Source organism: Cottoperca gobio, chromosome 8 (assembly GCF_900634415.1).
Source record: "Cottoperca gobio chromosome 8, fCotGob3.1, whole genome shotgun sequence".
NCBI lineage: Eukaryota > Metazoa > Chordata > Actinopteri > Perciformes > Bovichtidae > Cottoperca > Cottoperca gobio.
Genome location: NC_041362.1, coordinates 22923091 through 22937724, shown reverse-complemented (window position 1 = coordinate 22937724; position 14634 = coordinate 22923091). Strand labels below are relative to the sequence as shown.

The 14634-nt window shown below is 42.8% G+C and overlaps 1 protein-coding gene across 1 annotated transcript in view; it reads left to right on the top strand.

The window, feature by feature from the left end:
* The first annotated feature begins 712 nt into the window (after positions 1–712).
* The window catches only part of rgs9a (regulator of G protein signaling 9a), a 29836-nt gene continuing 15914 nt past the window's right edge, over positions 713–14634 (top strand). Inside the window, exons 1-6 of the mRNA XM_029437715.1 lie at positions 713–781; positions 2492–2588; positions 9705–9755; positions 9890–9996; positions 14135–14186; positions 14440–14498. Coding sequence (XP_029293575.1) covers positions 713–781; positions 2492–2588; positions 9705–9755; positions 9890–9996; positions 14135–14186; positions 14440–14498 — 435 coding nt within the window. The remainder of the gene's footprint in view (positions 782–2491; positions 2589–9704; positions 9756–9889; positions 9997–14134; positions 14187–14439; positions 14499–14634) is intronic.

Below are 14634 nucleotides of genomic sequence, written 5' to 3'. Positions count from 1 at the left end.
ATATTTTCATATATTAAAGACATAAGAAAATTGGCCTATTAAAATAATAATTTAACATTTTTGGAAATAGGCTTTCTTGCTGAGAGTTAGATGACCAATATTACTCCAGTGAATATGAAGCTACAGCCAGCAGCCGATTATCTTAGTTTAGCATAAAGACTGGAGACTGTTAGCCTGGTTTTGTCCAAATGTAACAAAATGCACCGACCGGCAATCTCCATCCAAAATGTTGAACTTTTTTATTTATTTTTTGCACAACTGATGATCCTTTTACTTTTTACCCAGTTATCTTTTTACACCGCATCCTTTAAATGCAAAAATAATAATACGTTGATTAATTAATTGTATTTTAATATATTAAAATACAGTCTTTGGTGATTGTGACATACTCCAGCTTACACAGCCAGCTAAACTAAACGTTCCAGCTCTGACACAGGATGTATCAGGACTCTCTTTTCACAGAAGTTAATTTAAGATCCACCCAGACGAGCTTTTCTCTATTTTCTGCTAGGGGCAGAGGCCTCTCAAGGCTGATTGGTGGATAAATCCATCCTTCCCATCCTGTTTTTAAATCCCCACACAGGTGGAGTGTGTTCAAGTCCGCTACATGCACACACACACACTTCTCTGTCAGCAACTTCAAATATTTTAACACATTTCACAGCAGGATTTATTTGTTTACCTCTAATTTGGTCTTCATCCTTCTGCAAATATGACAATTAGAATGGCTCGTCCAGACCGGGGACAACACTTCCGACCCCGCTTGCACTGCCTTAAAAAGGTGGGTGGATATCATTGTCCTCATTATTGGTTTTATTTAGTGCTTGCTGCTGGTATTTTATTCATATTATTTTATGCCTAGTTTAATTTAGAAATGTGGATTTTGAATTTTAAAATTATTCTAAAGTTAAACATTTCTGGATTACACTGACATTTGTAAAAAAAACAAGCCAACAGCAACAACAAATAACATCAAGGTTTCTTTTGCGGTAACCTTTCCCCTACTCGATACTGTCATAAAATAGATCAAATATTTCCCTTTTCCAGTTAAAAGAGAGAGATCTTTATTTTGTACATATTTTTACAAAGGAGTTTTTTATTAACATATGAGGCCAGTGGCTTGTTAAAGATCATCTCTAATTACACTTTAAAGCCAATTAGCTTTGCTGCTCCGCTGCCAGGTGTCACTGAAATATACAGTTTCCTGGAACGCTCCTCGAGTGTTAACTTCAAACTCACTAACAGGTTGAGGCAAAGGCATAGGACAGGACCTAATATAAAAACAAACATAATGCTTATTTGATTACAATGTGAAAGGAGGCAGACAAATGGAAAACATTTCAAATTACACATGGGGAAAAATAATTAATTGAAATGAATCCTGACAAAAGTGTTACAGAGATCATTGTGTGCTGAACTTAACACGGCCTCTATATTAAAACACACGTCATTGTACATTGTAACGTGTTGCAAGTATCTTGTCCATTCCATATATTTTTTAATGTACATGATTATATGTGTAGCGTTTTTTATGTAGTGTAGTGTAGTGTTCACGTTTTGTGCACTAGGTTGACTTGGCATCTTAATCTTTTAAAGGTTCAATGTGTAAGATCTTTCAGAAATTAAACTTAAAACATTAAAACAATGAACTAACATTATCAACAGAGTGTGAAGAGGTAACAGTGACGTTATGTCAGAGACGTCTCTGTGTTGCGTTGCATAGATATCTACTGAAGTTAACATGCTAACAGCTAGCTGCGCTTCATACAGTCTGTAATACCACTTGTTCCTCTAGAGGTGATAGGGAGTCACTGTAGCTGCAGTCTGCCTCAGTACAGAGGGAGAAGAAGTACAGCCGCCCCGAGGGCTTGTCAATTATACATCCATGGTCCTTGTGCAGTTTATATTTTGTTTATTGGATTAAATTCAAGGTGGCAGAAACAAATAAACAACTTGCCCCTTGTCCTCACCTAATTTGCTGGGAGTAGAGTGTGCGGCAGCAAACCCCAGCTGGATTTATTACAATATATATCTGCGTGTTATCTTCAGAAAAATGACATTTTGTCGCTTTCCAAGATGTGAGCTAGTGGATAGGATATAGAGAAGTTAAATAAAACTGGACCAAGAATGGACACTTGGGGAACTCTTCATTGCTTCCTGTTCGTCCCGATTTGAATAACAATTGACACATAATAGATACATAGTACCTAGAAGGTCTCATGGGCTTTGAGTAATCTATAACAAAGCTCCAAATGCAGGGTGCATACACAACTATGGAGCTACAAAGTGGAATTAATGATGATATAATATACATAATTTAATAATGTGTTACATTTTTAAAGTAATTTCTTAAAATATCTCACATTCATTTCAAGTACATTTATATATTTTACACAAATGAATGAATGAATGAACCAGTGTTTATCTTGTGGCTGATGCCTCTCTTTTCCTGAATGGTACATGGACATCTTTGCTGTCCTTCTGCTTTCAGCTGGAAGCCATTGTGGTGGAGATGCAGGACACAACAAGTGGGGTCAAGGGCTCGGAGCAGAAACTCAATGTCACTACCATCCCACATGTAATCACTGGTGAGACTGTGACACACAAACACACACATTCACAAAGCCTGAGCAAAGACTTGTTGGAAATTAATGTATTACATATTTTCCCCACTTAATGACATAATATAATAAAGTTATTACAATCTGCATGCTACCAGCCTTATAGGGTGCCATTTTAACCTATACTTTACTGTATACTTGAGCCTTCTTTAACTTAACATTTAGGTTTTCCAGCTTGTGAGCTCACATATTCAAACAGCAGACGAGCAAACAGTCTAGCTGGTGTGGTTAGAACAGTCAAAAAGAAACACACTTAAAGTTGAGAAGGTTAGGCACAAAAGAGAGTTAATTCCTTTTTTTACCAACATATCTATGGTCTCTTTTCTTTTGTTTTTTAATATATACATTTTTATTATGATAAGTATTTCAATGACAGCATACTTTTATTTATTGATTATGGTAATTTGTTCATTAAGCCTTATTTGCTGCACAGTTTGCATTCCACATCATTCAAAATGCCATCAGAATGAAAAGGATTATTGTATAATAAACATTGTTTTAGAGCCTGGTATTTCTGAACTTTAATGTCCATATTCAATTAAATCCCTTACTTTTAGTCAAATGTTAGTGCCAGTTCCTAGAATGAAGACAAAAGATGACATTTACTGGTTGAGCATAAAACTCTAACAGATCGTTTGACAGCAATGACAACACTTTATCATCGCATCATTTAAAGCACAGACTGCGTGTAGACGCTGACAGGCTGCCTTGCTGTCTAAGCGCTAACACAGGCTAAATAAGGCAGCCTACAATTGGATGAGATCTGGACAGTGCTTTAGGGGCTAAAGTGGCTTTTTAATCCATTCCAAGGGCAGTGAGGGAAAGGTCAGCACTGATACACCAGCTAAACCTCCCATGTGTGTGAGTGTAATAACCTCCTGCTGGGAGAAAAAGTTTTCGAAATGATTGGGTGGTGCAGAAGCCAGGCAGTGTGATCATCTATAATGATTTGTTACCTTTAGTTAGTAATTTGTGTTGTCATGTCTCCTGGCTGATGCTGCCTGTTATTTTGTCCCTCCATCGTCCCTGCAGTTACCTAGGGATGTGATGTCATGATGGTTACTTTGCTTTACAGTAAATTATAGGTGCCGTGGAACACATTGTTGAACTTTACACTGAATTTAGTGTCCCATTGCGTATGGAAAATTGAGCTACAAATTAAAATGATCCATCCATCCATCCATCGTCTACCGCTTATCCGGCGTCGGGTCGCGGAGGCGGCAACTCAAGTAAGGACCCCCAAACTTCCCTTCTCCGGGCCACATCCACCAGCTCTGACTGGGGGATCCTGAGGCATTCCCAGGCCAGTGACGAGATTGAATCTCTCCACCGAAGAATTTTTGCAGAGGTTATGAGTTAAATAATTAGTATGGCCCTCGAAGGATGTTGTAAAAATAAAATGGCCCTTGATAGGAAAAAGGTTCCCCACCCCTGGTCTAAGCCATCAACCTGTCTTTTAGACCCGATTCCAACTAAACTGTTTAAAGAAGTTTTACCCTTAATTAACACCTCGTTATTAAATATGATCAACCTGTCTCTATTATCTGGCTACGTACCACACTCCTTTAAAGTAGCTGTAATAAAACCACTTCTTAAAAGCCTAGTCTTGATCCAGAGGTTTTAGCCAACTATAGGCCGATATCTAACCTTCCCTTTCTCACTAAAATCCTTGAGAAAGCAGTTGCACAACAGTTGTGTGATTTTTTTACATAATAATAATTTATTTGAGGATTTTCAATCTGGATTTAGAGTTCATCATAGCACAGAGGCGGGAAACTTATCAATGACCTTCTATTGGCATCAGACAAAGAACTTGTTCTTGTCTTGTTAGACCTCAGTGCTGCTTTCGACACTGTTGATCATGACATTCTACTACAGAGACTGGAACATTATGTTGGCATAAAAGGAACCGCACTAAGCTGGTTCAAGTCCTATTTATCTGAGCGATCTCAATTTGTACGTGTTAACGATACATCCTCCATGACAGCCAAAATCAGTCATGGAGTCCCGCAAGGTTCTGTACTTGGACCGATTCTATTCACCTTATATATGCTTCCTTTGGGCAATATTACAAGGAACCACTCTGTAAACTTTCATTGTTATGTGGATGATACCCAATTATATCTATCAATTAAACCAGATTAAACCACTCAATTAGTTAAACTTCAAGCATGCCTTAAGGACATAAAAACTTGGATGTCTAGCAACTTTTTGATGTTAAACACAGACAAAACTGAAGTTATTATACTTGGCCCTAAACGCCTCCGAAACGCATTTTTTAATGACATAGAAGCTCTGGATGGCATTAATTTGGCCTCCAGCACCACCGTAAGGAATCTTGGCATTATCTTTTGTTACTTCAAGGCTGGATTACTGCAACTCATTGTTATCAGGTTGTCCCAAAAAGTCGCTTAAGACTCTTCAGTTGATCCAAAATGCAGCGGCACGTGTATTGACAAGAACAAGGAAACGGGATCATATTACTCCTGTATTAGCTGCTCTGCACTGGCTCCCGGTAAAATACAGAATAGAATTCAAAATCCTTCTCCTGATTTACAAAGCAATATATGGTCAGGCTCCAGCATATCTTAGAGATCTCATAGTACCTTATAAACCAACTAGAGCATTGCGCTCCCAGACTGCAGGGTTACTTGTAGTTCCTAGAGTCTCTAAGAGTACAATGGGAGCCAGAGCCTTCAGCTATCAAGCTCCTCTCCAGTGGAACCAGCTTCCAGTTTGTGTTCGGGAGGCAGACACCCTCTCCACATTTAAGAGTAGGCTAAAGACTTTCCTTTTTTATAAAGCTTATAGATAGGGCTGGCTCAGGTTTGCCTTGGATAAGCCCCTAGTTATGCTGCTATAGGCTTAGACTGCCGGGGGAAACCTCCCTGCTCTCCTCCTTCTCTTCCTCTCTCCTCCTCTCCCTCTCTATCTGTATGCATTTATGTAAATGTATGTTACTAACTCAACATCCGGGGATGATGCCCCGAATGCTGAGTTAGTTGCCCTGCTGCCCTGGTCCTGCCGGACACCAGGAAGCCTTTTTGACATTATCCTGGATTCATTCATTCATACTTTCTCTTTTTTGATCACAACATCATTTCTGTCAAATGTTGTATTTTTACGATGTTGTATATCCTGTACACACAACATCTATTGCACGTCTGTCCGTCCTGGGAGAGAGATCCCTCCTCAGTTGCTCTCCCTGAGGTTTCTTCCATTTTCCCCCCTTTAATTGTGGGGTTTCCTTTAGGAAGTTTTTCCTTGTGCGATGTGAGGGTCTAAGGACAGAGGGTGTCGTAACCTGTACAGTCTGTAAAGCACACTGTGACAAATGTGTAATTTGTGATATTGGGCTATATAAATAAATTTGATTTGAATTTGATTTGAAGACAGCCCCTCAACATCCAAAGCCTTCAGCATTTCTGGACGGATCTCATCAACCCCTGCGGCTTTGCCACTGTGGAGTTGTTTGACTACCTCAATGACTTCCATCAGGGAAATTGACGATGATCCCCCATCACAGGGGTCGGGAACCTTTTTTGGCTGGGAGAGCCATAAAAGCCAAATATTTGTTTATGTATTTCCTTGAGAGCCATATATTTTATCAATTTGAACGCAACTTTATGCGTGCATTTTTTAAGAATAACACGTCTCCGTGTACTAATAGCGGTATCAGTGTTGCATTGAACAGGTGCTCTTTTATTAAATAAACTAAACGCTTAAGTTATTTATCTCATCTTTCAGTGTTTACTGCACGGGTGTCAAACTCAAGGCAATTATGACCTATTTAACCTCTTATGTCTGTTGGTGTTGTTTTTGTTTGTTTTTAGCGCCTTGAGATTGCTTTTAGTTTTGAAAGGCGCTTTACAAAAACAATTTATTATTTTTATTATTATTATTATTATTATTATTATTATTATTATTATTATTATTATTATTATTATTATTATTATTATTATTATTATATCCGGCCCGCGAGAAAATATCATATGTCTGTCATAACTGGCATCAATGCACAGCACAACCACGGGAAAAGACATTTGAGGAAGTATTTAAATGTGTGAATGAAATGAAGATATCACAGATCTCTGGGACGATGAGAGCTGGACTGTTTGTGCGACATAACGAAGCATCTCACTGTTAAACCTGCAGCTTCAGGGCCGTGTGATCACGGACATGTGTGATGCCAAGCTGCCTGTGGGAGACTCTGATGCAGAAGGAAACTTTGGTCACTACGTGTTTCCAAACACTGACAAACATCTCCACCGCTGTGTTCCCAACAGCATTCTGCTGATCAACTGAGAGTATTTGCCGACTTTGCAGCTCAGAAATTTAAATTGAACTGCTCAGCAATCCGTTTGCAGTTGACTTAAATATGTTCCATATCTTTTTGCACTTTATCCAATATGTGTATCCTGTTCAATAAATGTGGACTGTGTTTGGCCCTCGACGTAGTCCCTGTTTTTAATGTTGGCCCTCTCTGTGATTGAGTTTGACCCCCGTCTACTGCTTGCTTTGCGCAGTTTCTCCTCAGCTGTTTCGCGAAGGGCAGGGCTCCGCCCCCTACACACACACACACACGCACACACACGCACACACACACACACACGCGCGTGTGTAAATGTGTGCGCTGTGCAGTCAGAGACAGAGCGGAGGAAAGGAGATGGGAGAACTAAAAACAAATTCGCTGCTAAATGTTTTACTTTAAAATTACACAGTATAATTGTTTATTACTTGTTAATCATGTTAAAAAATGTCAGCTCAAAATTGTCTGCGAGCCATATCGCGTCATCAAAAGAGCCATATATGGCTCGCGAGCCATAGGTTCCCGACCCCTGCCCCATCAGCTTACAGCTCTGCCTCTACCGTAGAGGATTCGGATTCGGTCAGTTGGATTCAGGAGTTCCTCAAAGTGCTCCTTCCACCGCCTGATAACCTTCTCAGTCGAAGTCAGCAGGGTCCCACCCTTGCTGGAGAAGGCTGGGGGCACTGTGAGAATCATGTTCTTTGATTTCACTGTGAGAATCATGTTCTTTGATTTCACCGTGAGAATCATGTTCTTTGATTTCACTGTGAGAATCATGTTCATTGATTTCTCCAGTGCCTTCAACACCACTCAACCCAGGCTGCTGGGGGACAAGCTGGAGTGCTCAGGGGTGGATCACCACCTCACCAGCTGGATCCTGGACTACCTCACCAACCGTCCACAGTACGTGAGGACCCAGGAGTGTCACTCGGACATGATTGTCTGCAGCATGGGGGCCCCCCAAGGCACCGTTTCTCTACACCCTCTACACTGCAGACTTCACCCACAATACAGCAAAATGTCACCTGCAGAAGTTCTCTGACGACTCTGCTATTGTTGGCCTCATCTCTGATGGGGATGACAAGGAGTACAGAGAGCTGACACAGGACTTTGCCCTCTGGTGCCAGAGGAACCACCTCCTGCTCAATGCAGGGAAGACCAGGGAGCTGGTGGTGGACTTCAGGAGGCGCCATCATTCCCCCCCAACACCAGTGAACGTCCTGGGAACCGACATTGAGATTGTAAAATCTTACAAGTACCTGGGCGTTCACCTGAACAATAAACTTGACTGATCAGATAACTCTGCTGCTCTGTTCAAGAAGAGACAAAGTAGGCTTTCTGCTAACGGAACTGAGGTCTTTTTGGTGTGCAAGGGGCACTCCTTAAGACCTTCTTTGACTCTGTGGTGGCATCTGCTATTTTTTATGGAGTGGTCTGCTGGGGCAGTAGCATCTCGGCTGCTGACAGGAAGAGACTGAACAGACTGGTTAAGAAGGCCAGCTCTGTCCTGGGGGGCCCGCTGGACACTGTGGAGGTGGTGGGAGACACCTATTGGACAACATGTCCCACCCCCTCCAAGACACTTTGTCCGCACTGTGCAGCTCATTCAGTGACAGGCTGCTTCACCCACAGTGTCTCACGGAGAGATACTGTAGATCCTTTCTTCCTGCAGCGGTCACGCTGTACAATCACCAGTGTGACAGTGTGCAATTACCAATGCCTTGTGCAATATTCACTTTTTATAACTTTTGCAATTACACTATCATGTGCAATATTCACTCCTACACTTTGTTTTTTTTTCTCCAATGATTGTACTTATATTACTTATGTTGCTGTTACTGTATTTTTATTCTATTTGATTGTTATTTGTCACTTTACTCTCTTTGCTGTAACAACGCCAGTGCCAGATGGTTTTCCAGAAGCACCTTGGTGCCGAACGAAAGTCCTTCTCCATAGCTTCTCCAAACTTCTCTCACACCCGCTGCTTTGCCTCTGACACGGCAGAGGCTAGTCCATCGGTACCCTGCAACTTTTTCCGGAGTCCTCCCGGATAACATAACCCGGAAGGACTCCTTCTTCAGTCGGACGGCTTCCCTGACCTGGTGATGGTTACCGGAGAGGAGAATTAAAATAATATTGCTTAATAATAATGAACCCCAAAAACATGTTTTTGGAATAAAACTATTTCCAATCCCTTTTTTGCCAATGTTTTATTTTTAAACTTGATGTCTTTCAATATTGCCAAACACAAATTATTCAGCACATTAATCATCAAATGCAATCACCATCTTATAGTTAATGTGACATGGCTGTGTGCAGCAGTCATGTCATTTGAATAAGCTTTGTCATTATCATGCTCACATTGGCATTTAGTACAACTAAGTACCGCTTTACATTATAGTGATAATGAACTCTTAATGTTAAAGCAAGAAAAAGGCATATTGTGACATATAGTATGATATATATATATATATATATATATATATATATATATATATATATATATATATATATATATACACAGTATATATAAAAACAGTATATTAATCTTGTGGCATACTCCAGACTGAATAAATCTAATGAAATAGAAAAACAGTACAATAATTATTATTACTACTATTCTGATGCTATCATATGTAAAATATATATATATTAGAATAAAATGAATGATTTAGACAGTAAGGGTGTAGGTCTTAAACACACACTCATGGTTTCATGGACCTTTACATAAAACAGTCTGCAGTGTGTCAGCTCTTTTCTCTCTTCCCACACAGGTAAAGACATCATCGCATGGATTACCAACAAGATGAAGACCACTCCAGAAGGTGCAGTATTATAAAAATCATATATTGGTTACATAAACATGACATCTCTACATGTCAGTTATTTTACAAAGGAAACATATCCACATGTCATTTACTGACTCATCCATTAGTTTCCTCACCTGTCTGTGTTCCAGAGGGTCAGACCTTTGGCACCATGTTAGTGGCCTATGGCTACATCTACCCCCTGCAGAACCACAAGAAGCTGGTGATGTGCAACGACACCAGCCTCTATCGCTTCCAGGTAAAACTACATACTCGCTTCTTCTTTGCAGCTTCTTGCTCACTGCTGATGTTGTAATGTCATCATAGTGAGCTGTTAAGACAGTGAGCTAGGAGGAGATGTTGGTGCACTGTGGCATTCTTTAATAAGCAGGGTTTGTGTACTGTATGTCCTGCTGAAAACAGTATGTTGGGACAAGACTTAACCCTAAGTAAAGTTCTAATGAGATACATGATTCAAACCATCAAGCCAATCTGATATCAGTTATTGAGAAATATATATATATATAAATATCCATCCATCGTCTACCGCTTATCCGGGATCGGGTCGCGGGGGCAGCAGCTCCAGTAAGGAACCCCAATCTTCCCTTCTCCGGGCCACATCCTCCAGCTCCGACTGGGGGATCCTGAGGCATTCCCAGGCCAGTGAGGAGATATATATAATCTCTCCACCGAGTCCTGGGTCTTCCCCGGGGTCTCCTCCCAGCTGGACGTGCCTGGAACACCTCCCTAGGGAGGCGCCCAGGTGGCATCCTTACTAGATACCCGAACCACCTCAACTGGCTCCTTTCAACGTAAAGGAGCAGCGGCTCTACTCCGAGTCTCTCACGGATGGCTGAGCTTCTCACCCTATCTCTAAGGGAGACGCCAGCCACCCGTCTGAGAAAACCCATTTTGGCCGCTTGTACCCGTGATCTCGTTCTTTCGGTCATGACCCAGCCTTCATGACCATAGGTGAGGGTAGGAATGAAGATCGACCGGTATATTGAGAGCTTTGCCTTCTGGCTCAGCTCTCTTTTCGTCACAACGGAAGGTCACAGACCGATGATGCCATAAGGACCACATCATCTGCAAAGAGCAGCGATGAGATCCTCAGGTCACCGAACTGCAACCCCTCTCCCCCACGACCACGCCTATCGATATCCTATCCATGAAAATCACAAACAGGACTGGTGATAAAGCGCAGCCCTGGTGGAGGCCAACATTCACTGGAAATGAGTCCGACTTACTGCCGAGTATCCGGACACAACTCTCGCTTTGGGCATACAGGGATTGGATGGCCCTCAAAAGTGACCCCCTGACCCCATACTCCCACAGCACCTCCCACAGTATCACCCGGGGGACCCGGTCATACGCCTTCTCCAGATCCACAAAACACATGTAGACCGGATGGGCGTACTCCCAGGCCCCCTCCAGGATCCTTGCGAGAGTGAAGAGTTGGTTCGTTGTTCCACGACCAGGACGGAATCCGCATTGTTCCTCTTCAATCAGAGGTTCGACTACCGGCCGAACCCTCCTTTCCAGTACCTTGGAGTAGACTTTACCAGGGAGGCTGAGAAGTGTGATACCCCTGTAGTTGGCACACACTCTCTGGTCCCCCTTTTTAAATAGGGGAACCACCACCCCGGTCTGCCAACCCCTAGGCACTGTCCCAGACTTCCACGCAATGTTGACGAGGCGTGTCAACCAAGACAGCCCCTCAACATCCAAAGCCTTCAGCATTTCTGGACGGATCTCATCAACCCCTGCGGCTTTGCCACTGTGGAGTTGTTTGACTACCTCAATGACTTCCATCAGGGAAATTGACGATGATCCCCCATCAGCTTCCAGCTCTGCCTCTACCATAGAGGATTAGTCGGATTCAGGAGTTCTTCAAAGTGCTCCTTCCACCGGCCGATAACCTTCTCAGTCGAAGTCAGCAGGGTCCCACCCTTGCTGTACACAGCTTGGATGGTTCCTCGCTTCCCCCTCCTGAGGTGCTGGATGGTTTTCCAGAAGCACCTTGGTGCCGACCGAAAGTCCTTCTCCATAGCTTCTCCAAACTTCTCCCACACCCGCTGCTTTGCCTCTGACACAGCAGAGGCTGCCGCCCTTCTAGTCCTTCGGTACCCTGCAACTGTTTCCAGAGTCCTCCCGGATAACATAACTCGGAAGGACTCCTTCTTCAGTCGGACGGCTTCCCTGACCACCAGGGTCCACCACGGTGTTCGAAGGTTACCACCCCTTGAGGCACCTAAGACCTTGAGACCACAGCTCATCACCGCAGCTTCAGCAATTGAGGTTTTGAACATCGCCCACTCAGTCCTTTACTGGAGCCCCCTGCAGGGCTCCATTCAGGGTCTCCAAGAAGGCCGAATACTCCGAACTGCGGTTTGGGGCATAGGCACAAACAACAGTCAGAGTTTTCCCCCCCATAACCCGAAGGCGTAGGGAGGCGACCCTCTCGTCCACCGGGGTAAACTCCAACGTAGCGGCGCTCAGCCGGGGGCTAGTGAGTATCCCCACCCCGGCCCGACGCCTCACACCTTGGGCAACTCCGGAGAAGAATAGAGTCCAACCCCTATCCAGGAGTACGGTTCCAGAGCCAAGACTGTGCGTAGAGGTAAGCCCCACCAGATCCAACTGGTAGCGATCCACCTCCCGCACTAGTTCCGGCTCCTTCCCCCACAGAGAGGTGACATTCCACGTCCCCAGAGCCAGCCTCTGCTGCCCGGGTCTGGTCCGTCGAGGTCCCTAACCATCACTGCCACCCGTGTCGCACCCGACCACAGCGGTTTTTCCCATGAGTGGTGGGCCCACAGGATGGATGGATGGGAGGCACCACTTAGCTTCTTCGGGCTGTGCCCGACCGAGCTCCGTGGCAAACCCGGCCACCAGGCGCTCGCTGTCGGGCCCTCCCTCTGGGCCTGGCTCCAGACGGGGGCCCCGGGCTTCCTCCGGGCAGGGTCTCTCTTTTCCTTTCCCTTTTTTTCATGAAGTCGTTTTTGAACCATTCTTAGTCTGGCCCTTCGCCTGAGACCAATTTGCCTTGGGAGACCCTACCAGGAGCACTAGGCTCCAGACAACACAGCTCTCAGGTTCATAGGGACATACAAACCTCTCCACCACGATAAGGTGATGGTTCCCAGAGAGGTATATCTATATCTATATCTATATCTATATCTATATCTATATATATATATATATATATATATATATATATAATAATATATTCAAATTCTCTCTTTTTTGTTTCTATTTTTGTGAGAGTGTATTTAGATTTTAAAATGAATGATAACTCAGACTATTTCATAACAATTATTTCTGAGTTTAAATGTGCTTAGAGTAATACTTTGTACACAAATCAATGTGTTTCTACATTCAAAATGATGACTGAGCTTTAGTTCAACCACAGTATGACACCTGGCAGGACACTTGCTGGAGGTCTACATGGCATATAGGACAAATAAAAAACCCTCTTTTGGCTAAGATGCAATCTACAAATTTATTTATTTAGCATGATTACTTGATATCCTATCTATTGAGACTTTACATTATCAGCTCTTATCCTCCATCCAACCAACAAAGGGGTGTGTGGGAGTCCATGGCTTGGGGTCTTTAAGACCGGACCTGACTGAACCTGACTGTAATGTCAAATCAGAGACACAAACCTGAACCAAGACCTGAGACTATGTACTTTATTTTCATGACAGCGGCGAGGCACTTATAGCAGTCAGCTGTGCCCTGCCCATTGCGTCTGGTGCGTGCCAAACTCACTTTTGGTATCTTTGTGGCGCACCAGTGGCACACTTGGATATGAAGTGGGATCAGACAAAATGCATCATACATTATAGATGTCATCCACGTTAAACACAGAGCTCTCCGTTATAATGTACTCACAGGAATCCTTTGCAGAGATTTCATTAGGGGAAACATATTGATGACTAGACCTGCAGAATTGTAAATATGAATACAGCAGCTCAATTCATCCTGTCAAGATCAGAGGGAGAATATTTTTTGTTAATTTGAATTTCACATCTATTTTCAAGCTAAAATAATTTCTCACAATCTATGAAAAAAAGTTGTTGCCTCTTTAATCTTCAGATTGCAACATAAACCAGCTAATGATCCACAAATGTCATTTTACAACTCAGGGTTGCACAATGAGAGTAAGATTAGGAAGTAAATAAAACAGGACCTGACCCGAGCCTGAAGCCTAACAAAGCAAAATGGCCCAAACTGCAGCCACAACCTGATACTATGTTCATGTCGGGGTATAGCAAAGCTCTAGACTAATGCAGTGTGTGGCACATTTGATCAGATGTTCAGGTGCCACTGGTATTCATACGTCTATAGATTGAGAATCACTAATACTGTCTTTCCAATCTAAACCTTTTCAGACCCCATACTTCTGGCCTACACAGAAATGGGTTGCAGAGGACTCTGATTATGGTGGGTACAGAATGTTATATTACAAAAGACAAATCTGGAGCTTCAGTGATTTTTTAGGATGAAACCTGATGACTGTTGAGTCACAAAGCACATGGTTAAGATCTACTTCTATTTTTTCTTCACTGTTGACAGATCTAGATAGTAGTAGCTAAACGCATCCTGTGTGTGTACTGGACAGTGTTCACTTTATGCAACGTTTTTCTCCTTTTTGAAACATGTGATAAGTCATGCTTTTGTTTTTTTCTGCCTGTAGCCATTTACCTGGCAAAGAGGAACATCCGCAAGAAAGGCATGCTCGAGCCCTATGAACAGGTTTGTGTGTAAATATAACAATGATTGTGTTTGAATTTCATTCTGCAGGGCATTTAGCAGATGCTCTTATCCAGAGCAACTTACATTGAACTAACTACAGGGACAGGTTACATTTTTACAGGGACAGCAACTCAGG